The sequence below is a fragment of the Lepus europaeus genome, chromosome 7, assembly GCF_033115175.1.
Source record: "Lepus europaeus isolate LE1 chromosome 7, mLepTim1.pri, whole genome shotgun sequence".
NCBI lineage: Eukaryota > Metazoa > Chordata > Mammalia > Lagomorpha > Leporidae > Lepus > Lepus europaeus.
The window spans coordinates 12,598,682-12,624,927 of NC_084833.1; the positions used below are offsets into that span (position 1 = coordinate 12,598,682).

General features: G+C 48.6%; 1 protein-coding gene across 1 annotated transcript in view; it reads right to left on the reverse strand.

Moving 5' to 3' along the window:
* DTX4 (deltex E3 ubiquitin ligase 4) overlaps nt 1–16,140 on the reverse strand; it is a 33,111-nt gene extending 16,971 nt beyond the window's left edge. The window contains exons 1-4 of the mRNA XM_062196082.1: nt 15,930–16,140; nt 7,451–8,174; nt 561–622; nt 45–206 (exon numbers count right to left, since the gene is read on the reverse strand). Coding sequence (XP_062052066.1) covers nt 45–206; nt 561–622; nt 7,451–8,174; nt 15,930–16,140 — 1,159 coding nt within the window. The remainder of the gene's footprint in view (nt 1–44; nt 207–560; nt 623–7,450; nt 8,175–15,929) is intronic.
* Between the last annotated feature and the right edge of the window lie 10,106 nt (nt 16,141–26,246).

Here is a 26,246-nt window from a genome sequence, read left to right on the forward strand (position 1 = left end):
CCAAGTCTTTGACTCCAGGTTCCTAGCAGGAAGGATGTGGGTACCTTTCTTGGCTTGCTTTTTGGTGGTCTTGCGGCTTGTGTTGGAAACCCCTGGAATGGACTTTATTTCGCTCTTGCTGACGGGGGGTGGGTGCAGGACGAGTTTTGGTGGCCTGGTGAGGCACACAGGCAGCCCCGCTGCGCTCATGAGGATCCCGGTGATGCCTAGAAGGGGCAGGGCACAGGTGAGGCAGGAGTGAAGAATCGGCTGCCAGCACTCCCCAAATTCCTCCCTCCCCCTTCACCTCTTCCCCTCCCCCCTTCTGACAGGTCCATAATTTATAGATTCTCAGCTCCATCCTTTGCTTTTCCAAGAAATTCATTCAATCCTGCATCTTCAAGAGCAGGCTTTGCTTTTAGTAATCAATTCTGTCCCAGACTCTTCCTATCTGCTGAATGCAATTTCTAAAATACTCCCAAATGATCTCCCGTTTATAACTGCTCACCACCTGTTTTGTGACTGATGTTTCTACCTTAAGTAAGTTTGGCCCAGGTGTGTGTGTGTGGGGGGGCTCCTACCTGCCAGGGCAGGATTGACAGGACTGGTTCCATTTAAATTCTTCACTGGGACAGTAGGAACCCTGTGAATGACAAGAGTAGATACATTACAGCTTGGACAAGTAGGGCCAGAGACCAGTGTGAACCCTACCAGTGATACAAGTTCTCAACATAGCAGCAGGGGGTGACACCTGCCAAACCTAACCGAGCCCGTGTCACTCCACCACCCAGAACCTTAGAAGTCAGAATGGCTCCTTAGTGTATACTCAACATCCAAATCAACTTACTAGTGAGGCCCCCGCAGCCTCGCAGGGGCCGCCAACACCCCCACCCCAATTTCCTTATCTCTCTGGCCTCCTGTGATATTACTCACTTCTTGATCTTCCTCCTGCATGCCCATGCCCGCTCTTGCTTCAGGGCCTTCGCATATACCGTTCCTGCTGACTGAAATGCTCTCTTGTCACATAAGTGCTTAGCTCCCTCCTACACTTCAGTCTTGGCTCAGATCTTGCTTTCACAGTGAAATTCCTGAGACCACCCTATTTAATACTGCTACCCATTCCTCCGTCCCCCCACCCCAGGGGGGCCCACAAACTTTCTTACTCTGCTCTACCTCCCCACCATGGAAGTTAGATATTTTAAAGTACATTGTTGCTTCTTATCTCTCCTTCTGGAACTTAATCTCTACAAGGGCAAATATCTTTGCCTACTTTGTTCAGAGTCTGGCTTGGGTAGGCATTAAATTTGTATTGGTTGGCCGGCGCCGCGGCTCACTAGGCTAATCCTCCGCCTTGCGGCGCCGGCACACCGGGTTCTAGTCCCGGTCGGGGCTCCGGATTCTGTCCCGGTTGCCCCTCTTCCAGGCCAGCTCTCTGCTGTGGCCAGGGAGTGCAGTGGAGGATGGCCCAAGTGTTTGGGCCCTGCACCCCATGGGAGACCAGGAGAAGCACCTGGCTCCTGCCATCGGATCAGCGCGGTGCGCCGGCCGCAGCGGCCATTGGAGGGTGAACCAACGGCAAAAGGAAGACCTTTCTCTCTGTCTCTCTCTCACTATCCACTCTGCCTGTCAAAAAATAAAATTTGTATTGGTTGGAGAAATACAAAAATAAAGAAGCTCAAATATGAGAGTACAAAATAGGCACCACATAAGATGCTTAAAAACAGAAACAAAAAAATCAAACAAACAAACACACAAAACCAGAGCTTCAACGGCAGATCCAGATCCCCTCCACCGTGGGATCCATGAATCTGAATTCTCCAGAGCTCCCAAGAGGATGCAGATGTCACCACGCCCGAGCCCAACATCTGGAAACCTCTGCTGGAACAGCTGTCACTTCCCCTCTTCCCTGAGATGTTTAGATATCAGGCAGAGCCTCCTCCCCAGCCACACAGCAAGGCCGGAGAGGAGCTGGCACGGCTGCCTGGGAACGGCCAGGCCCCCCACAATGCTGGCTAGGAAAACACAGGCCAACCCATCTGCCACCCAGGCCCCCACAGCTGGGCTTGGAGAGGCCGGTGGGCCTGGCTACAGATGTCCGGGAGCCAGACAGCTTGAGGAGCCAGCAGTTCTGCTATGGGAAAGAAGGAGGGGAAAGGAACACTTGGTTATCTGTCCATTTGAACAGCACATACTGCGCCTACTTTGTGTGCCTAGTGTTAGGGAAACAGCAAGGCACAGGCCATGGAAGGCCCTTCACCTACATGCACAGAGCTTACCTCCTATCAGGAGCGGCTGCCACTGCTTACAACACATAAGCTCATCTTATCTCTCCAACAACCTCTGCAAGAGGGACTACTGGGCCGGCGCTGCGGCTCAATAGGCTAATCCTCTGCCTTGCGGCGCCGGCACACCAGGTTCTAGTCCCGGCCAGGGCTCCGGATTCTGTCCCGGTTGCCCCTCTTCCAGGCCAGCTCTCTGCTGTGGCCAGGGAGTGCAGTGGAGGATGGCCCAAGTGCTTGGGCCCTGCACCCCATGGGAGACCAGGAGAAGCATCTGGCTCCTGCCTTTGGATCAGCGTGGTGCACCGGTCGCAGCGCACCAGCTGCAGCGGCCATTGGAGGGTGAACCAACGGCAAAAGGAAGACCTTTCTCTGTCTCTCTCTCTCACTGTCCACTCTGTCTGTCAAAAAAAAGAAAAGAGGGACTACTTACAGGCAAGGGAGTACAGCCATAGAGAGGCTAAGCAGACTGGACAAGCCTGGGGTGGGGCACAATGAGTTAAGCCTCCTCCTCCAGTGCCAGCATTCCATATGCTGTCCCAGCTGCTCCACTTCTGATCCAGCTCCCTGCTAATGCTCCTGGGAAACCAGCGGAAGATGGTCCAAGTGCTTGGGTCACTGCACTCACGTGGGAGACCCTGGAGAAGCTTCTGGCTCCTGGCTTTGACCTGGCTCGGCCCCGACCTTTGCAGCCATTTAGAGAGTGAACCAACAGATGGAAAACCTCTCTGTCTTTACCTCTCTCTCTCTCTCTCTGTAACTCTGCCTTTCAAATAAATAAAATAAATATTTAAAAGAAAATCCCAAGGCTGAGAAAATCTGGCTCCAGAGCCCATTCCCTATGCCACTCACTCACTGTGCCAAGCTCCTGTGTCTATGTAGTCTTTGTATCCACTCCTCCCTGCCCCTGGAAAGCATAAAGAATAAACCCACCACCAGAAGAGAGAAGAGCTGGGCGGGGCCTGAGGCTGAGCAGTGGGTCTGTCTGTCCCCGTTTGTCCCTAAGGATGGGGGCGTAGCAGCTATTCTGAGCCTGTAGGGGCCTCTGCCCCTTCCCAGGGACAAAGGCATAGCACCAAAGTTGGGAGAAGCATGTGAAACAACAGAAAGTGAAAATGCTTGTGTCTCAACAGGCCACCGAAGGCAGCTTCTCTTCTGAAACTGTCCCCAGGATAAATCAAACCCAGATGAGGGGAGGGAAAGCTGAATTTAAAACAAGGGCCACTGGGCCAAGCAAACAGGAATAGACTTGATTCTGGACTGTGTGGCTCTGAGTCCTGTCCCACCAAGCCCACCATTGTAGGGTAGTCAGGGAGTCAGGAAAACCAGGTTTGAGTCCCAGCACTGTCAGAAGCTCCTTACCAAGTCAGTTAACTTTTCCGAGCATCAATTTTCCATCCATAAAACTGTGAGAGTCTTGGGTTAGAAGATGCCAGAGACTTTTTGATGGTATCTTACCCCAGGGCCTGAGAACAAGGAGGAACCCTAAGCCCGTGGTTCCCTCCCACAGCAAATTCTCCTGCTAGCCCAGCACTATCAGGTCAGGCTGGTAGGGAAGATTTCACCTGCTGAGGTCTATTCCCTGGCTCTCCACGAGGGGGCAGCACAGGCAACCCAACCCCTCATCAACTCCAAGGCCCCCACTCCAGTTGATAAGTAGCTGTGATCTGTGACAAAAGCTACCTTTGTTCTCACAAACTGGACTGGCAGGTTTCCACACCCAATCTGGTCAACCAGGAAATGTTCCAGTGCCCAGCTAAGCCCAAGGACTCAGGTGCAAGGTCTGGAGAGAAGGAGGGGGCCTGCCCACGGGGAGCCAGCATGCACGGAGATGATGGGGGCTTGCGTGGGACAGGTGCATGTCCCTGTCAGGTCAGGGGAGAGGCCACAAGTAGGAGGGCCTGTTACCAGGCTCCGGGCGGCCACGGGACCTGGGGAGGAGGGGCCAGCTTGCATATGAAGCACAGAGGGTATAGTGGAAGGAGCCTACACTGGGGTTAAGTTCTTCATCCTAGCCTAGCTCAGCTCTGACATGGGTGGGTCCTAGAGCCCCCCAGCCTCTTTGTTTACACCTCAGCTGTAAACAATGCATCTTAAATGTCTTCCCAGGGCGTCCCAGTTCCACCTGAAAGATTATGTAAAGTCACTGAGTCCTGTGCAAATCTGGGTGACTGTTTACAGTTTTATTTCCCAACTGTCAAGGGACAGAAGGTTTTAATGAAGCCATTTCCTGCTTTCAGTTTCCATTTATCTCAGATTCTGGAGGACATAGGGTTCAAGTGTGAAGTGTACAGTGGGTGCTGGGCAGCACTTAGGATGGATGAGTTGGAAACACTGATCACCCCTCCCCCATGATTCCCGGTTAGAAACAAAACCTCAGAGAACAGCCCACGTTGTCCATGCCAGGCACAGCTGGTCTGGGCCTCAGCTACACTCCTGGGCCTGGGCTCTTCTAGAAAACAGCAAGCCAGTGCCTCTCACATCCTCCAGGCAACTCCCGCTCAGCGGCAGGAGGCCTAAGCACCTGTGGGCCAATCAGGAGCCATCTCCCTCCCCCTTCTGTTGGGTTGTGCCCAGGTTCTAATTTCTTTCACAAAAATGTAAAGCTTAGCTAAGAGAAGAACTGAGGAGGTGGCGGGGTCAGGGTGGGAGGAAGTGGATTTCCACCCCTCAGGACAATGGTCTGGTCTCTATGGCAACGGAGGCCTCGCTGGACACAGAGAGGCCTCAACTCCGGGGGAGAGGGCCAGAGGGGTGACTCCCGCCCTCCGCTGCATGGCCCCCTCTTCTCTTTAGAAACTCCCTGCTTGTGTCTCTGAATAATTTACGGAATCTTTTGTTCCCCCTCCCAAACCCCTCTCCTCGTCCCACTTCTCCGCCCTCCCCGGTCTTCCTTTTTGCCGTGGGAAAGTTGCTTGAAGAGGTCACGGGCAGAGAGAGGGGGACGGGTCTGTACAACGACAGAAGGTGGATGGCAGTCCCAGACAAAAGGAATAAACACGCTAATTAAATGGCCAAGAAAGGCTGGAGGGGAAGATGGTCGTGGGGTGAGGGAGGTGGTGAGAGGTGAAAAGGAAAAGGCTAGAAGGTAGAGAGGGGTAGCGGGGGCCTCCCTTGTCAGAAAAACACATGGAAGGGAAAAAAACAAAACCGTGTTTCTATGGCTCTTTTGAAAAGCACTGCCTGGGTCTCCACCCCACATGCCAGCTCCAAGTCTACTGGCGGGCAGAGGGAATAAAGCAGAGAGATAAAGCCCTGTGACTCCTCAAGGAGGTGCAAGGGGAGCTGGTGCCCCTCCCTGGGGATGGGAGGGGGGATGGGAGGGAGCCTGGCATTTGTGAAGGGTGCCTGGGATGAGGTGGATGTCACACCTTGCTCAGCTGTGACTTCAATTCAACAACTGTATCCATAGCACATATTCAATAAACACTTGCTAATAATAATAAAAGCAACACAGCAGCTAATACCAACTGACCAAGCACTGTGCTCAGTCTATGCATTGAGTATCTCTTTCAATCCTCAAGACAACCCCAGAAGGAAGGTGTGACTACTACTATCCCATTTTACAGATGGGGAAAGTAAAGACAGAGCAAAATTTATCACCAAGTGACACAGCAAGGAACTTGGGTTCAAGCCCAAGAAGTCAGGCTGTACAGCCTGTGTTCTCATCCAGCTTGTGAGCCTCCTCTTCTGACAGCAATCCCTGTGGACCTCTGTGAGAAGCCTCCAGGGACAGTGACAGTGCAGAGTGACTCAGCAGCTGTGTGGCTCAAGCATCCAGTCCCCTCGCCCACATACTTCTGCCAGCTCAGGGGAAGTCATGAAATCCCTATGCGTCTGACCAGCTTTAGTTATTCATACATTACCTGTCCTTACAACAAGGACCTGGGCTTTAGCTAAAAGAACAGAGAGGACCAGGAGACCAACACCTAGGTACTAAACTTATACTGCAACACATGTGTGGCTCTACTTAATTCTGAGCTAAGTGTTCCAACGTAAGGGAATAGGGTGATGCAAAAGTAAATCTGGGGGCCAGACACTATGGCGTAGTGGGTAAAGCCACCACCTGCAGTGCTGGCATCCCATATGGGCACCAGTTCGAGTCCCAGCTGCTCTGCTTCCAATCCAGCTCTCTGCTATGACCTGGGAAAGCAATGGAAGATGGTCCAAGTCATTGGGTGCCTGCACCTGCATGGGAGACCCAGAAGAAGCTACTGGCTGCTGGCTTCAGATTGGCACAGCTCTGTTGTGGCCACTTGGGGAGTGAACCAGCTGATGGAAGACCTCTCTTTCTCTCTCTCTCTCTCTCTGCCTTTTCTTCTCTCTCTGTGTAACTCTGACTTTCAAATAAATAAATCCTAAAAAAAAAAAAGTACATCTGGTAAACTGCCAAAGGGTGAACCCCTTCATGGAGGTTTTCACGATGACTTCATAGATTGGAAAGGCAAGTCTGAGCGTCTCCATTTGCCACAGGAGGACACTGGACTTAGCAAAGATCCCTGTGGCTTATCCAAAGCAGCAGAGGCAGGGTAGAGGCCAGGTCTTCAGACTCACAAGCCAGTCTGCAGAGTGCCCTCCTGCTCCTCTCCTCCCAGCCATAAACCTCTACATGCAGAGATTCAGCTGAGTATAAACAGTGTCTCCTCAGGGCAGCCTGGATTGCCAACTCCTAACCATCTGCAGCTCAGGTAGGGCCAGGTCCCTCTGCAGAAAGGGAAGACTCAGGGGGATTGGGAGGCTGACAAGAAATCAGGGGCCGGCAGGCAAAGGCTGCAGACACGGCATGGACCTGGGCAGCTCCGCTTCTGTGATTAGGAAGATTTGGAAGAACAATTAACAGAACCTACACTATCAGGTTGTCACAGGAGTAACAAGACAAGGCATGGAAAATGTCCAGCATATAGTTAAGTATTCCCTAAACATGGGCTGCTATTTTAATTGGGAGTCACCCTGCCAGTTTTCAGAGGGACGGGAGGAAAGGGGCTAACAGCCCTCACTGGGCACCTACTACATGCTGGGCGCCATGCTATGTGCTCAGTAGGGAGGGAGCACAGCAGAGTCAAACCCTCCCTCCTCCACCGCACCTGCCCCCTCCCAGCTGCAGTTGCCCCTCCTTACTCTTGGATCCAGAGGACAGTTACGTCTCATTCCTGTGGGGAGCAAGTGCTCTGAGGCAGCTCGGAAGCACCTACCCAGAGGCGATCAGCACGCGGGACTGGGCAATGGCCAGTCGTTGCAGGTTGCTACGATTCAAAGTGGCCAGGGCCACCCTTCCGGTCTTGCCGTTTGCTCCTGGGGGGCTGGCAGGAGAACCTGCAGTTGCCGCAGCTGGCATGCTGGAGGCTTGTCGTCGGATCACCTGTGATGGGGCGGTCTTCACCGGGCCTCGCATGGTACCTGTGCGGTCTGCTGGCTTGACTCCAGGGCCTGGTGGTGAGGACAGCCTGACCACTCCAGAGGGGGGCATGTTTTTGCGGGCTGCTGGGGGCTGTGGGGGTCCAGTGCTTCCGTTGACCACGGCCGCCTTAACGCTCATCACCAAGACACACTGTGGACAGGAGCAGGGTGGCGCAGGGGGTGAGGTGGCCGACCCAGGACTGATAGGCCAGGACTGGGCCTTCGGCAAGGTGCCAGTGACCATGGGATAGACGAGGTCGAGCCGCCGGCGGACGCGGCGTTGGCGCTGGGTCTGCCGGTTGATCTGGCCCATGGTGCTGAAATCGATGACGTAGCTAAAGCCGATGGAAGTGAGGTCGATCCAGGGGTGCTGTTTCTCGTAGGCATGCTGAATGGTGATGCCCACCTCCATGTCGTAGGGCGTCCAAGAGCCATTGTCGTTCTCCCACTCCCACACCACGCCCTTCCCGGGGGCCGAGGACGGGTCGTAGTAATTGCGGCGAACTGGGCGGAGGGTCCCTGCCAGAAACAGGCAGAGAGGTCAGGGTCAGCATTGGATTACAGTGAATTGTATTTACATCACGGGCAGACATAAAATAGTCCTACTGTGTGCTGAGCACAATGCTGACCACTGAAGTGTCAGCTTTGAGACACATTGCTCCCTTTAATAATTCTAAACAGATGGAGCTACAATCACGTAAGGAGAGGCAGTGCAGGTAGTGGAAAGGATGTGCTTTTGGTCCTGAGTGTGGCTTCCAGCCTAATGCATTCACCAAGTGGTTAACATAGAACCCTCAGTCACCTTTTCTCCCCTGGGAAACAGGGTAATAACACCTTCCTAGGGTTTTTGGGAAATTAAAGGCAACTCACATATTCCATTCAACAAATACATATTTATACTTTCTAGGTACTGGGTTCATGTGCAGGCCCTATGCATGGAGGCACAGAAAACCCTTTGACTTGTCGTAGGTGTTCATAAATACCATCTCTAAATGTACCTGCACCAGGTACCAGAACTGTGGAGGCCTCCGTTTGGGAAGGCGTCCAGAGGCAGTGGTGTGGAGCTGGCTCTCTGCACGTTTAAAAGTGTGGTTTTCAGAAATGGTATGTTACCGTGAGAAAGGAAACCGGGCCGGGAGAACCGTCTCATATTTCCCAACATTGAATCTACGTCAACCACAGCATTCTCAATGCTCATGAGGATAATTTCATACTTATCTAACATTTTTCTTTCAAGATGCTCAAGCCTTCCTAAAGACAGGATCATTTTAATTTTGACAGTCTTAGAGTGGGGCAGAGAAGAGGCCAGGCTTCTTACAGGGCAGTGGGACAGCAGGAATGAACCAGCAGGACCAGAGGGAAACTAATCCAGTAGCTGTTGCCCTTGTCTCTCCCACCCACCCCAAATCCAAACGCAGACATGGTATCAACATCAAGGCTAAGGACGCCTGGCTCAAGGCAGGGAGGGCAGGCTGGAAAGGGCTCTCCGAGGATGCTGGAATCTCTGCATCTGTTGGCCTAAGTTCCATCCATCAAAGTGGTGGGAAAAGGCTCCCCTTCCCTGGCCTCTGACCCACCCCCTCCTCTAGCCCAGGGGGAGACACCAAGACTGGGGACAGAATCCCATTCAAGAGGGGAAGAAAAGAAACAATAGCTATTCAGGCCTTTGCAGGGTCATAACCCGCCCCCCACCCCATCTCCAAGCCCGTTAATGACCCAAAACATCAACATTCAGAGGCACAAGGGAGAAGCAGAACAATCTGCTATTCAGTGCCAGGGCCTCTGCTGGGGGACATGGGGGTATCAGGATGGGAGGAGGAGAGGCGGAAGGGGCAACGGTTCCCTAGTTGGCCTCCATTTCCTTCCTAAGTAGCCAACTTGCTGTAGAACAAAGAGTCTGGATTTTGGGCCCAACAAGGGAAGCTCTGCCCCTTCTACCTGTGTGATTGATCCTCAGTTTCCTCATCTTTTTGGGTCCTGGGTAGCTGCTTTGAAGGGTGGATTTGACGATTAAATGAAGAAATGAATACACAACACTAAAATTGCACCTGTCACATGGAAAGAGTTCAATAAGAGCTGGTGATTATTATTGTAATTTATTTTCTGTTATATGTCTAAGCAGGATGGAGGTAGCACAGAGAAAGTTGAGTTCAAGGAGGGTGATGCGGGTGTACATGTGAGACATGAGGGTTCTATTTAACCCATATTTGCACAGCCGTTATTACTTAGAATGGATCTCACATGTCCCACTCCATAAAATCTTCCTGACAATCCTATGAAACATCCTTCACAGACGAGAGAATTAAGTTGAGAGAGCTTATGTAGCACTATTCCATACTCTACTCAGGGCAGGCACAATGGGTTTGATCCGTTCTCAAAAATGGGCTTAAAAGGTATTTTTTTAAACAAGAGTGTTTCAATCCTTAGATGATAAAGAGTTGTACCAGAACTTCCAGAAACTATGCCTGTAGCATACCTTTCCAGACTGATCTTCCTCTATCCCTGCACTGCCACAGGGATTCTTTTATCCACACATATTGTTTCACTTTCCCACTCCTTTCCCAATCCTACTATCCCCCAGGTCCCCTCTATGGAAATGCAAGCCTTTGCCATCTTTTCCCACAGAAGGTCTCCTTGTCATTTGGGTCCTGTGCTATTTGTCATTCAGGTCCTGTGCCATTGGTCTTCCATTTCTTTAAATGTTTTTCCAGCACAAGTTCCAACTTTGGGATTTCCGGGGTGTACATCTTGACCATGCTGGATGTACACCCTTGTTTTAGCACACTTCTACATGCCTTAAGCAGATGCGGGGGTTACCACTGTGTGGCTCTTTGCATTCTAGCGCCTAATGGAGAGTCTGACAATTACAAGAGCTCTGTGAACTGTGCTGTAATTGACTGAAGATTTCTGGCTACTTTGATAGTTAATCATTTATCACGTATCACTGAGTACCCATTAGCTGCCACCAGGAATACAAAAGATTCAGGCATGCCTCAAGCAGCACACAGCCTAAGCCAGGGACAGAAGACAAGTGTGCAAGTGACTATGTAGGAGGCAGAATGTGCTGCAAGAAGGAGCCAACAACTGCACGTTGGCAGGAAATCTGACCACATCCCCTCCCTGCCCAAGTCTCTTCCAAGACTTCCCCTGAAGTCAGGGCCGAAAGCCCCTCCACCCACCAACCTCGGCAGCCCCCTCACATTCTGCCATACTCTGCTCACATCTGAGCCACACGGGTCTTTGATCTCCTACCGTTTCTCTAATTCTGGGCATCTTTACGGTGTGGGTCCCTCCCCCAAATATTCTGGCACCCTCTTCACTGCTCATCCAACAGATTAAAGCTCATTTCCTCAAGGAAGTCTCTCTGGGCTGCCCTGATCAGGTCAAATTCCTGTTTTTATATATACATAGATAAAATGTATCTCAATATGCACTTGCACATTTATTTGAGTGGCTAATTTGTCTCCCTTCTTAGACTCAACACCATAAGAGGAAGCCTCGAGGTGTCTGAGTACAGCTGTATGCCCCATGCCTGGGCTGTCTGTACAGGGCTCAAACAATATTGATAGAGTCAATGAAGTGATGATGGTTTGGAGAACATTTTAAGAAATGGATGGTGAATGACACATGACTGTATGCTAAGGAGAATTTCAATAGGCAAAATGGCAGTTCATTTCAGGAGCAGGGATATTATGAGGAGCTGAGAATGGGGACTCAGAGAACTCTGAAGGGATACTTGAAGATAAAGGGGGCTTCTGTTTGGTGGGTATAGAGTATGCAAAGATAAACATGGAGAGGTGGGTTAGAGCCAAGGAATAGAAGGTCTGGAATGCCAGGCTGTGATGCATTTAATTTGTAGGCAACAAAGAGCCAGTGGAGTTTTCTAAACAGAAATGACAAGACCAAGGATTCTCTGTTAATTAGGTTCTAGGTGAATGGAAGGTTGCTGGCAGGGAAAAAGTCAAGGAGATGACAAAATGGAGAAATGCTACTGAGAACAAATGGGTAGGACTTGATCATGAGTAACTGAATACTTCAGACCAAGTGAGGTCTACCTCCTTCAGAATCTCCTGGAGTGTGGGCTGGAATACCATGAAGACCAACCAGCCAGCATCTCCAGGTCCTAGGCCCCAGAATCTGCATAGGAATGACCATCCTGGGTTTATATCCTACACACTAAACTTTACCTGTTGAACCACATGCTATCTGCCTGTGCATATCAGGCACCTAAACAAGACCTCGAATGATGGAATGAATCAAAGAATCCTTGGCATTGACCATGGGAAAGTGGCAAAATGATAATGCCATTGGCAGGCACAAAAATGTGAGCCAGTCTTTGGAGAAAACATGTTGAATTCAGTTCAATTCCAGAACTACCCTAGTTAGAGAAGTCCATGACTGGCACCGTCACAAACAGGAGGGTCTCTGAAAATAACCAGAGAATGGATTTCTACCATCTCTCTCGGTTCTGAGTTATTTTCAGAGACCCTCCTGTTTGCGATGGTGCCAGTCATGGACTTCTCTAGAATTAAGACCATATACTAGATGACCTGTGGACAAGTTCCAATTTGTCCTAAGTGACAGTGACATAGGAAAAGACATCTAAAAGGACAGGGATAAAAGATGCTTACAAGCCAAAAAGGAAGAAAATCAACTTTCCCCAGCCACTTAGACACCTGCACTCCAAGGCACTCCAGATGTTTAGGTTCCTGGGAAGTGGGAGGCCATTGTCTTTTAGGCATGTCATCTACATATATGCAAGTGACTCACTGCTGTTAGCCCATGGACAGCTCAAGAAATCCCAAGCTTCTTTTACCAGCACCCTTACCCCAATTAAAATGTTCCAAGAGAACAAAGACTTAGATGTTCTATTGCTATATCTGACATGCCTGTAACAGTGCCTGCACTAAGTAGATACTCCATAAATGTTCACCAGGTAAAGGAGTAGGACACGGAGCACTTGGTCCTGAACCTCAGCTTTCCCATTAACTAGCTTAGCTATAAACCCATGAGCAACATAACCCCTTTCAACTTGTCTCTCTTCCTATGACAATTTTATAAGACACACGGTGCCTCCTGCATACTGTAATTACCACGTGGTCAACCTGACGTCTGCATCCTTCACTCCTACACTCATTCAAGGAAAGGGGTATTGTGGGGTGAGGGTTGTAAAAAGTCAGCTCTGTCAAATCCTCAGCCAAAGTCACTCTCTCCATTTAAGCCTTCTCATCACATTCAAGACATACAGGAAGCAAAACCTGCACAGGAAATTCTGAGCTGGATAAAAGCCTCCTTTGCACCAGACCACTTCTATTAGCACTGTCACTGGTGCAGGAGCCAAACCATTCACTTGCTGATCTGCATGACAGAGGAAACAAAGGAAAAGAAGGCATCTTCAGGCTGCTCTTCATTCTCCAGGGTAAAAGTGAGCCTGAGCAGTTAGGGTCTTGCTCAGGGTCAGTCACATAATAAGCAGTGAGTCTGGGATGAGAGCCTGACCTGTGTCTTCCCCATGTCCCTGCTGGGGCCCTGGCGGGGTCTTCCACCTAAGTATTGGAAGGCTGGGGGGAGGGGGCCAGGGAGGAGGAAAGTGATGTGGAAGTAAAACTCTCCAGACACTGCTCCACAACAGAAAAAGTAAGCCAAGTTAAAGTAATTGATGGTGGGCACAGAGAGGAACCTGCCAAGGCTTTGGGAAGTAGTCTAGACCAATCCCCTCTGTCTCACCCCATCCCTTGCTGTCTTCTAGATTCTCTAGCCCAAAATGTCCAGAAGAGACCAGAAGAGTATGCAAATGAGCTCAGAACCCTAGGAAGTCCAGGGTAGGAAAGAGGCCCAGGGAAAACAGAGGCGGGCAGACGGGTGTCTGCAACCTCCCAGCCATCTCCCTGGAGACAGGCTGGATGGGCTCAGGAGCCCAGGGGAGGGGAGAGACGGAGGACTCACTTGGCAGCCAGGCAAGCAACTTCTAAAAAGACAAAGTTCTGATGTCAAGAAACGTCCCCATATAGAGAAGGCAACAAAAAGAGAAAGAAATTGCCTCCAGGCAGGGGACTTCCAGCTCACTTTTGTTTATGGGGATGTTTCTGGTTCCCAGATTTAAACTGTGGCTTGGGGGTGGGGGTGGGGGGAGACAGTGGGTAATTTAATTAAACATTGCCAGGGCTTGGCTGAGGTTGCCTGGGAGCTGGTGGTATAAAGTTCCTACCTTGTCATGGCCCCATCAATGAGCTACATTGAAAGGAGATGTGTGTGTGTGTGTGTGTGTATGCGCTGATGGAGAAGAGAGAGGAGGGGGCACAGAGCCCAGAAACCCAGAGATTCCATTCTATGTTGACAAGCTCCTTGACGGACCCTGCACTCCTGGGAACTGAGCCCAGAGCCTTCAGCACCAGCACAGAACTTGGCACAGAGGAGGAAGGTGCTTGGAATGGTTGACCAGCTGACCACAGGAATGAGTGGGTGAAACCAGAGCAGTGTGAATGTAAAACACACCCAGAGCCAGGGCGAGATCTCTGCTTCTGTCCTAAAATCCAAGCAACCTCAGCCTCAGACTGAAGTGTTAATCACCTGTCCTCAGGTAAGAGATCAGAGCTGGGGCAAACTGCTTCTGTCCTCCAGTTTTGTTTTCCCCAATTTCTCTTAGGTCAAAACTCAAGCCCATCCTAGGAACTGCCAGACAACAGGCTAGACCCTTGCCCTTCCCAAATATAAGAGGAGGACCCAGCCTTTTCTATCTCTAGGGCTGTTCTTAGTACTCTGCAGAGGTGTGGCCAACACACGAACACCTGCTTCTAAAAATGTCGAGCAGGACTGGAATTCCCTATCAGGTACCTTAGCTGCTGCTCTCCCTGAGCCTTCCTCCATGGTGCGGCACCCGGGACACACACATCTTCCTCACCACACTCACCTCCACGACCTCTACCCAAGCTGCACAATTACATTCTCTCCTTCTTCCACTTCCCACACTCCTCATTCTCTCTGCTCCACGTTCCTCCCCTCCCCACCAAGGTTGAAGCCCCTCCAGATGCTAACACTTCTGGACTCCGTTCCCCAGAAAGCTGTACTCAATGGGCCAGTGTCTGCAGAATCCTTGGCAAAGCCCTAGCTGCGAGTTGTGACTAAGGATGAGGACACGAGGGTGGGAAGATACCCCTTTCCCATGAAAATTCGAATTAGCACACAGGATGTGGGGGCTTTCCAGGGAGGCCGAGATGCCTGCTCCAACAGCTGTTCTCTGAGCTCCAGGCTCTCCCAGTCATCTCCTCCACTCCCTCTCACCACACCTGCCTTTCCAGGCTCCTTGGCGTGCCTCTTGGGAAAACTCAGCCAGAATTCCAGGGCAGCCCCCTCCCCACCGGTGTCACTGGAGGGTTTACCCGGGTCACAGGCCATCAAGTCTGCCTGGATACACTTCACCAAGCAAAGAAGGGCAGCCATGGCCTCCTCCGCAGCCCAGCAGTGACCCCGTGCACCCTGACCTCCACCCTGCGGGTTCGCTTTTTGGCTTTGACCTGCAAAAGCGGCTCAGCTGGGAAGTGGGACCGTGCTGGCCAGAGTGGCAGTCTGGCTCTCCCAAAAAGACAGGGAGACCAGAATGTTCCTCACAGGCTGTGGCTGTCCGGCGGAAGCTTGGGGACAGTTCCTCCTTAGGAATCTGCCGCCCCCTCCCTCCCCACCCCCTCCAGGGACAAAGGGAGCGGCTTCCCTGCCAGGCATTCCGGAGCCCTGTCTTCCCCCTCCTCTCTCCATCTGCTCTGGCCTGTTGCTTCAGCACTTGGAGCGCACAGCACAGGCACTCGCCAGTGCAGCACCCGGGAAGTCTCATCCCCCGGAATCTCCAGGCTGGGGAGGGGGGCGGCTTTTCCCACACTGCACTGGATCCGGAGTCTCCAGGGAATCCCTTCTGCCTTCCCCGGTTCGAACACCTAGGATCCCGCTGTGTGAAGGCATCCCACACAGGCAGGGCAGGGGCAGCAGGGCTGAGGGTGCGGGGCTCTTAGCGGCTAGGTTTAAGCTGGGTTTGCATAAATCACAACATCGGGACTATCTGGACGCACGTTTTTTGGCGGCGGTGATGGGATGTGTGGGGTGGTGTGGTGTGAGGGTGTCCTAAGGGGATCCAGGAGCCTAAGGGGCCTCCCCTCACCACCTCTCGGTGACACCTGTGCGCCACGGTGCCCACTGGGCAGGTCGAGGCGGGAGACCCCCCCCCCCCCCAGGCAGGAAGGGGAATGGGCGCGCGGGAGTGAGGGGTTGGGGTGGCCGGCTCACCCGTGTCTTGGCGGAACTGGTTCATGGACTGCAGGTCGATGATGTAGGGCGCGAGCCGGCTATCCACCTGGCCCAGCACCACGCTGCCCCCGGCACGGGGGCCGGCGCGGACCACCGCCTCGATGTGGTGGCTCACAGCCGGGCTGTAGGGACGCCAGCGGCCGTGCTCGTTCAGCCATTCCCAGACCACCACGGCCGAGGCCAGGAGCATGGCGAGCCCGGGGCTGCGGCTGCGGAGGCGGCGGCGCTGCGCGGCCGGCCTCCCGGGCCCGGCGCGCCCGACCTCCTCCGCTTCCTCCTGCGCCGCCGCCTCCGGGCCTCAACCGCGCCCCTCGCCACGCGCCCCGACGCCCCGGGCAGCTTCAGCTCCGGCCCATGGGCTGCTCCCGAGCCACGCATCCACCGGGGCCCGGAGAACGGGGCCGCCCGGCTCCGACCGCGCGCCGCCGCCGCCGCCGCCGCCGCCGCCGCCGCCGCCCGGGTGCGCCGCTGCAGCCGCTGCTCCGCGGGGTCCCAGCGCTTCATGCAAGTGCCCGGCTCTCCGCAAACAGGCCCGCGCCTAGCAAAGCCCCGGCGGGCGCGCGCGGCCCGAGCCCTGCGGCCGCGAGCTGGGGCGCACGGCGAGGCGAGGAGCGGGCGCTCGCACCAGTTGCGCCGCGGGCTCTGCAGGCGTCGGGGTGGGTTCCTGCCGCACGCCCGCGCTCTGGAAGGCACGCTCCGGCCCCCTCCCCGCCCCTCCCCGCACGGCCGCCGCCGCGGCGGGCAGAGCTCCCCCTCCCTGTGGCTCCGCTCAGTCGCTTCCAGCAAGAATCGCCCCTCCCAAGCGGGGCGCCCAGGCCAGCCCGCGCCCGCGGGGGTGTCCCCAGTCCCTTGGTGCAGGGCCGACCCCCGCCATGACTCGGCGCTAGGACCGCAGCTGGCTCCGCGCCGCAACTTCGCAGCCTCCTCCCCAGAGATGGGACTGCCTTTCTTTTAACGCGGCATGGTCCGGGTCCGGGTCGCGAGCTCCGAGGCTCTCGGGGGTCTCCGGCTGGAGCACGCACTCGCACACCCGCGCGCAGCCCCCACGCCCTCCTCGCTCCGGCTCCTATTACCTCATCTTCGCCAGCATCCTTAGCTGTCTGTCAGGATGCAGAAGCCACGCCCCCGGCTTCTCGCCCGCCTGCCCTGACGCTCAGGCGCCCCCTGCTGGCCCGCAGAGTCGCGTGCCGATCCGGGCCGACACACTTGTTCTTGCTCTAATTTGGTGGAGGTGTGTATCATCTATGTGTTTTTATGACCCGAAAAGACGTTACTAGAGTCAGGAAGATACATGGTAAACTGATTTATTCTTCAGAGTTTCTGTGACCAAAAGTATGAGACGCTAGGACAAACCCAAGCCGAGCCTAGTTATTTTGGTCTTCTATAGTAAACCGTGGAAAGTAATATAAAAGGGATGAGTTCTAACTCAAGGGAGGGTTGAAATCAGGATTACACATTAATCTTGTCCACACGAGTTTGCAACCACACAAAACAATGAATTCATTCTGTCAGGATCCTAGATAGGATATAGGAAAGTAAAAACAGGTTCTGTGTTAGGGAGTGGGATTATCAATGTTTTGAAATAATTTTTAACAATATCATGATCTTTTTCTGTTTTAGAAGCCAAGGGAGGACGCAACATCTGAGCACCTAAGCCAGGAATTCCCAGGAGGAAAAAGTAGTACGCCAGATAAGAGGGGCTATTCCAAAGATGGATGGGAAGCAGAAAACTTACCCTTGCCTATTGTCTAGCCTGATTTTGAACCTAGTTTCCTTTTTTTTAAAATAAATATTTATTGAAAGGCAGAGTGACACAGAGAGAGAGATAGAAAGAGAGATCTTCCATCTGCTGTTTCGTTCCCCTGGATGCAGCAGCCAGGGCTGGACCAGGTTGAAACCAGGATATAGGAGCTCCATGTGGGTGGGTGGCAGGAACTCAAGCAGTCGGGCCATCATTTGCTGCTTTAGCAGGAAGCTAGATTGGCAGTGGGGCTGGCAGTGGGTTACGGGTTGCCGTTATCACAGAGGTGGCTTAATCTGCTGCACCGCAATGCCATCCCTGTATCCGGTCATGTATCTATCACCCTAAACGCGACAGAGTATTACAACAGAATTAAAATACCTGGTGACACAGGAGGGTTTGAACCAAGCCTGATTCATTTGTAAGAAGAAGTGGACAAATAGATGACTTGACGTTAATAATCAGTTATAATTGTAAAATAGATGAAAAATGAAATTTAACAAGCCCTCATAATTTATAACTCATAACAGATCATTAAGAAATAACTTATAAACCAATAATAATTATACATTTATTAGGTACTCTAATACAATCTTAATTTCAAATAATATATACACCATAAATTCCTGAAAATCAGACACCCCATTTTAGTGTCCACACTATGTCTCCTCTTACCCATAAGTGGCATAAAGATCACATGCCCAATTTATAATTTAGACATATGATGGCTATAATAAAATTTCACTAATTAAGACCAATTGGAATTAAGCCAGTCTTAAACTGTTCAACGGCATAGTTTATGATAGTTTTTAAAATGCTGTCAATAGTTAACACCAAGATTCTAGGAACATGCCATTCTCTTTTGCTGTGGAATATCCATAGACAAAAATCATGTTTATTTCTAGCTACCTGTTATTATTGTAATAAACTACCCTAAAATCAGTGGCTGAAAACAAAAACAAGTTTTTATTGAGCACACAAATCTGTAACTTGGGGAGGGCTCCTAAGCCCAAGACAGCAAGTCTCTGCTCTGAACAGCTTTAGAGCAAAGCAGCTGGGAGGAAGCTGGATTCTGGAGTCTGTAGGTAGGCCCATGACTTGCGCTTGATACTGTTTTTGTCCGGGAACTCATCTAGACGATTGTCAACCTAAGTGCCTACACATGGCCTGTGGAGCTGCTGATTGGCCTCTACACAACACAGAGGTAGGATTCTGAATTGGTTCAACCCAAGAAAAAGGGCCAGAGAGATGGCTAATTCTATTTTTTAGTTATTTTTTATTTTTTAAATTTTGTAAATTAATATACAGTTTTAAGAAATGAGACAGAAAGGTCCTATGTACTCTCCTCCTCTAAGTTACCCAATGATAATATCTTACAAACCATACTTAAAAACTGTAGTACAGTACTTCTACTGATAGTGCCCAAATAGGTACAATTCCACAACGTCACTGATACAGCAGGAATGGGCTGTACATGACACAATACACACTTTGTGTACAGTATACATTTCCATCACCATAAGAATCCCTCATCTTGCCTGTTTATAGCCACACCCACTCCTTCCTTCCCCTTCCGTCCTGTCTTTAACCCTTCACAATCACGAAAATGTTCTTCCTGTCTGTGATTTTGTCACTTCAAGAATGTTATGTAAATGGAAACATTTAATCTTTCGGAATGGGGTTTTTCTGGAGCATAATTCTCTAAAATTTCCTTAGGATATTGCATATCTTGGGAGTTTGCCCTATTTTATTTTAAATGGCATTGCTTTGTATCAACAAGGGACTATTTGTCTTGCTGTTCACCCATCGTAAAACCTATTTGTTGTTTATAGTTTGTTAACAAAGCTGCAATGAATATTTTCATACAGATTTGTGTGTTAATGCCGCGGACCGGCTCTCGCGGAGACACAGACCGAGGGAGAACAAGGGCGAAGGCTCAAGGAGAATCAGGAATCGGCGGGGAAATGACAGACAGACACACACGTTATGAGTATGCTGCTGCGATTTATTATAGTAAGGCTTGGGTTTATATAGTAAAGAGGACAATGCTACAGGCAAATGTTAAACTTTTATCACAAAGGTTGACAAAATGAGTTTAGTGGAACAATGATGTCATTTGAGTGGTATTACGAGGAACATAGTAGGGGCATTATGGTTAATGTTTTTAGACAATTTTACTGAGAATGAGAATTGACCTTTGGGTTAATGGGTAATTTTGTTTTATGAACTGTTTAGGGGAATTACTGTCCAAAGTTAGCATGGAATATCTTTTTCCATCCTTTCACTTTTTGTCTTTGTGTATCTTTGTTGGTGAGGTGTGTTTCTTGTAGGCAGCAAATAGATGGGTCTTGTTTTTTTAATCCATTCAGACAGTCTGTATCCTTTAACTGGAGAATTTAGGTCATTTATATTCAAAGTTACGACCCTGCAATTTTTCCATATATATTCCTATTTTTTAATTTGGATTTCCTTTGTACTTTTACTGGGAGATTTTCTGCCTTCACCTTTTTTCATAATTGTGGGTGATCCCAGCAGTTAGCCTGAGCCCAGGCACATTTCTCCCACCAATCAGGTAAACTGCTCCCTGGTGTGGCCCAGGCCCACCTGGAAAGCTACCTTCAAGCTGATTGGAGAGGTATATTGGTACAAGTGTTGTTTCTGTCCTAAAGTTAGTGTTCCCCTGAGTTAGTTATGCCCTTTCTCCTTGCCCTTTAAAAGGAGTACATGGCTGTGAATAAAGTCAGAGATGTTTGTCAAAACTTATCTCCAGTGCTCCTTGTGGGGAGGACACTGTCACTCTGCTCTCCCTGACAGTGTGGCTTTGCAGGACAAGCTGCACATAATGATGGCTATCTTTCCGTGTTTCTGTATGTAGCAAATCGTTAAGCATTTTTTGTAATGCTGGATGAGTATGATGACAAATGCTTTCAATTTCTGTTTGTTATGAAAGATCTTTATTTCACCTTCATTAATAAATGGGAGCTTTCCAGGGTTCAGTATTCTGGGTTGAGTTTTCTTTTCTCTTAAGACTTGGACTATGTCTTGCCATTCTCTCCTAGCCTATAGAGTTTCTTACGAGAAGTCAGCTGTGAATCTAATTGGCTATCCTCTGAAAGGAATCTGGCATTTCTCTCATGCACTTTTAAAATCTTCTCTTTGTGTTTTACTGTTGGAAGTTTGACTACAAGTGTTGTGCTGAAGATCTTTCCTGGTCATGTCTGTTAAGAGTTTTATATGCTTCCTGTACTTGGACATCCCTTTCTCTCTCTAAATTGGAGAAGTTTTCTGTAATTATGTCACTAAATAGGCCTTCTAGGCCATTCTCTCTTTGCACACCTTCAGGAACCCTTAAGACCAGTATGTTTGACTATTTGATAGTATCCCATAAATCTCTTACACTGTTTTTAAGTTTTCTAATTTTTTCTTTTTCTTGGTCTGACTGAAAAATTTCTAAAGATTTATCTTCTAGCTTGGATATTCATCCTTCTGCCTCACCAAGTCTGTTGTTAAGGCTTTCCACCACATTTTTCAATTTGACCTATTGAATTCTTCATTTCTAGTATTTCATTTTGATTTCTCTTTAAATTCTCCATTTCTTTGGAAAATTTTTCATTGTGTCATGCATGGATTTCTTTAATTCATGAATTTGCTTCTCATTGCTTCTGATTTTTCCTGTGATTGATTGTTTGAATTCATTTTCAAGTATCTCATCAATCTCTTCATCTTCACATTCTAATATTGAAGTGTTTGTAGGGGGACATTTTGTCTTCCTTAATCTTGTTTCTTGAAAGCCACATATATTTTTAGGCATTTGTGGGTATACTTGTTGTTTTTTTTTCCTCTGATGACTTTTATTTTTGAACTATGTTTCTGTGGCTTAGCAGAATGTCTGATCTTTTAGTGAATACCTAGAGGTGTGTACTGGGTATGGCCAGGGAGCTCTGTCAGTGCTCCAGGGTGGGGCGAGTATCCAGGGAGACATCCACACTGGATGTGGTAGATTGCCTCTTGTTAACAGGAGAGTGGGTATATATGGCCACCTCTGTTGATGTAATCACACCCTCACATCCTCTCTTCTAAGGTGGTCAATGCCTAGGTGTTAGTCCTCAATGAGTGCAATACTCATCCACACTTTCACATGAACTGTACAAAGGATCTGTGCAGTCCTCAGTGTGAGCATAGATCCCACTGCAATGATCCACCCCAGACAAATCGGGGGGCTCTAAGCATGTGGAGCTGCTCCTAGTGATTGCCCAGAGACCCAGCTACACCCTGCACCCTTTCATGCAGTCACAGAGTTCCCACAGTCTCAGTACTCAGGCTCCTACAGTCACTGGGTGCAAAGGATCCACTCTACCCCAGCTAGCCAGTCCCATCCATAGAGAGGCTGAGACATTCCCAGAGCCAGGTGCCTGTGTGTGCTCTGGGTGCATATAAGAGTCTCTGCAGCTGGTACTAATGTTGGAATGGCTACTTCTCCCCACCCATTGCCAGGAGGGTTCACCAGAGCTGCTGTGGTTGCTTCTGCCAATAAGATGGCGATTGTCCCTGCCAGTTGCTGGGTGTGTGCATAAGAGCTGCAGTAGCTGCTACCTACTTATGTCCAAAATGGCACCTGCCCCTTCTCAGCAGGTTGCTGGGCACTGTTGTGGGGGGCACTGGGAGAGAGATATGCCTTTTTACTTTTTTGCTGGGTAAGCTGGCACCCTGTTCTCCTAAGGGCTCTGGGCCGGACTCAAAGACAGTGTAGCCCACTGGGCTCTCCTGGCTGTATCACCAGAGGCACAGGTTGTGCAGTCTGATCTCAGCTTGCTCTCCAAAGCTGGCGCTTTCTCAGGCTTAGGGCTGCTGTGGTTATTTGTTGTGTCTATGCTAGTTGCTGCACTTTTGCTCGTCTACACAGATCCATGGCATCTTTCTTCCTTCTGCAGAATTGCCAACTCTCCTATGGGAATGTACTTTCTCTACTTTTTTTTTTTTAAATACAAATTTCCCATAGCCTAGAGAAGACCTATTTCACCTATTCCCTATTCTAACATCTTGGAATCCTACTTTTTCATCATTAAGTATATTAATAGCTGTAGGTATTCTTTACCAAGCCGAGTAAGTTTTCCTTCTGAGTAAGTGTTCTATTCTTACATTTTCTGAGAGCTTTTTAAATTATCATGATCATTTACTGAATTTTATAAAGTGCCTTTTTGTATCAATTGACATGATTTTTTCTTCTTTAAATGGCTAATATTATGGGTTACATCAATTGATTTTCAATTTTTTTATTTGAAAAATCTAGATACATATTTTTAAATTTACATTACAATTAATGGCTCCACTATATAATGAGTTGGGCAAATAAAAAGCAAAAGGACCATAGTCCAGCAGGAAAATAGGCAAAGGAGGTAAACAATAATCAAATGAAAACATGCTTAATTTCACTCATTTATTTTTTAAAGTTTTTTTTAATTTAGTAAATATAAATTTCCAAAGTACAGTTTATGGATTACAATGGCTCCCCCCCCCCATTATTTCCCTCCCACTCGCATCCCCCCATCTCCCGCTCCCTCTCCCATTCCATTCACATCAAGATTCATTTTCAATTCTCTTTATATACAGAAGATTGATTTAGTATATATTATGTAAAGATTTCATCAGTTTGCACCCACAGAGAAACGCAAAGTGTAAAATACTGTTTCAGTACTAGTTATAGCATTACTTCACATTGGACAACACATTAAGGACAGAGATCCCACCTGAGAAGTAAGTACACAGTGACTCCTGTTGTTGACTTAACAATTTAACACTCTTGTTTATGGTGTCAGTAATCTCCCTAGGCTCTAGTCATGAGTTGCCAAGGCTATGGAAGCCTTTTGAGTTCGCCGACTTCGATCTTATTCTGACAGGGTCATAGTCAAAGTGGAAGTTCTCTCCTCCCTTCAGAGAAAGGTACCTTCTTCTTTGATGGCCCACTCTTTCCACTGGGATCTCACTCACAGAGATCTTTCATTTAGGTCTTCTTCTTTTTTTTTTTTTTTTTTTTTTTTTTTTGCAGAGTGTCTTGGCTTTCCATGCCTAAAATACTCTCATGGGCTTTTTATCCAGAACTGAATGCCTTAAGGGCTGATTCTGAGGCCAGAGTGCTATTTAGGACATCTGCCATTCTATGAGTCTGCAGTGTATCCCGCTTCCCATGTTGGATCGTTCTCTCCCTTTTTGATTCTATCAGTTAGTATTAGCAGACACTAGTCTTGTTTGTGTGATCCCTTTGACTCTTAGACCTATCAGAGTCATCAATTGTGAACTGAAATTGATCACTTGGACTAGTGAGATGGCATTGGTACATGCCACCTTGATGGGATTGTATTGGAATCCCCTGGCACGTTTCTAACTCCACCATTTGGGGCAAGTCCGATTAATTTCACTCATTTAAAGTAAATAATTTTTAGCTTTTGAATCTGATTTGCATCTCTGAAGTAAAATCTAGTTAGTCATGCCATGTAACTCTCTTTAAATCTAGTTGAATATTGCTAATATTTTGTTAACATTTTCGGGTCTATATTTATGAAGGAGCCTGGTCTCTGATTTTCTCTTTTTCTTTAAATTGTGTTTGTGATTTGGGCATCACAATAAAACTAGCTTCAGAACATGTGTTGAGAAGTATTCTACTCTCCTTTGTTTTTTGTAAAGGCTGTGTAGAATTGCTGTTAATTCTTTTTTTTAAAGTTTAGTGAAATTCTCCAGGAAAGTCATCTGTACCTGGGAATGTCTTTTCCCTGAGCTTTTAAATTTACAATTTCCTTAGTTGTTACATGTCTATTCAAATTATTTATTGTGGTAGCTCATAATTTTTAAGGAACTGAACATTTCACATAAGTTGTCAAATTTATGTGTATAGAGTTGTTCATATTATTCTCTTATTATACTAATGATATCTTTGAGGTCTGTGGTTACATTCCTATTTCATTCTTGATTTTAATACTCTCTCTCTCCCTTCTATCCTTCCCACACAAACACCCCCCTCACTGTCTGCCCCTCTGCCATCTTGCTAATGGTTTGTAAATTTTATTAATTTTTCCAAAGAGCCAGTTATTTATTTCCATTGTTATTTTATTTCTTTTTTTCTGCTACCTCTTTTGTTCTTTTTTCTAGATTCTTGAGATAGAAGCTTAGATTGTTGATTAGAGACTTTTCTTGTTTTCTCTTAAGATTTATTTATTTATTTGAAAGGCAGAGTTACGGAGAGGCACAGAGAGAGAGAGAGAGAGAGTCTCCCATCCACTGGTTCACTCTCTAAATGGCTGCCATGGCCGGAGCTACACCGATCTGAAGCCAGGAGCCAGGAGTTTCTTCCAGGTCTTCCACATGGGTGCAGGGGCCCAAGCACTTGGGCCATCTTCTACTGGTTTCCCAGGCCATAGCAGAGAGCTGGATCAGAAGTGGAGCAGCCAGGTCTTGAACTGGCACTGTTATGAGATGCTGGCACTTCAGACAGCGGCTTTACCTGCCACAGTGCTGGCTCGAACTTTTCCTGTTTTCTAGTATTTAGTGCTATTAATTTCACTCTCAGAACTGTTATTCTCATAAATTTTGGTATGTTTTTTGTTCACTTCATTCAGTTCAATCTATTTAAAATTTTTTTGACAATTTCTTTTTGACCCATGCATTAGACTTGTATTGTTTAGTTTCCAGTGTTGGGAGAATTTGGTATTATCTTTGTTACTGATTTCTAGTTCTATTCCATTGTGGCCAGAGAACAAAATTTATATGATTTCAACTTTTCCAAATTTGTTGGGATCTGTTTGATCTATCTTTCATTATATTTGGTGAGTGCTTGTGGGAATGTGCATTTCATTGCTGTTGGGTGAAATGTTCCATAAATGTCTATTAGATCCTGTTGGTTTATGACATGGTTTAGTTCTTTTATACCTAGGCTGATTTTCTGTAAAACTGTCAAATAAATTGTCGAGAGGGCAGCATTGAATTCTCCAACATAGTTGTGGATTTGTGTATTTTTCCTTTTAATTATTGAGTTTTGCTTCATATATTTTGTCACTTTGTTGTTTTGTGCTTAGTTATTTAGGATCTGTCATGGTCTAAGATGAAGCACTGTTTCCACCACAGCTCGGATCTTCTGTGGAGCCCTTTTGTAAGGTCCTATTCAAAGCCGGCAGCCTACCATGTCCCTGTGTAAATGGGATGCAGCAGTACACTCAGGTGTGAAATAGGATACCTTTAGAATGAAAGAGGCGTATCCATCAGTGTGAAGTAGGCAGGCATACAGGCTAACATCGATTAGGCTTGTGAGCTGGAAGACCATGCCTTTGCTACGCCCCTGTGTGACCTTACACCATACCTGATACCCCTACCACGCCCCCATGTGACATCAGGCTCTATCTGACCATACCTGAGTGCCCACCTGGCCATAAGCCACTCCCCTGTGGAAAATATATAAAAAGGCAGGGAGGGTCCCAAAACGCGCTCTGCCTCTGCTTTGCTGCCGGTGATAAGCGGTGGATAGCAGCTCAAGGTGCTTGCTGCATGTGGCTTTGGCCTGCTCTCTG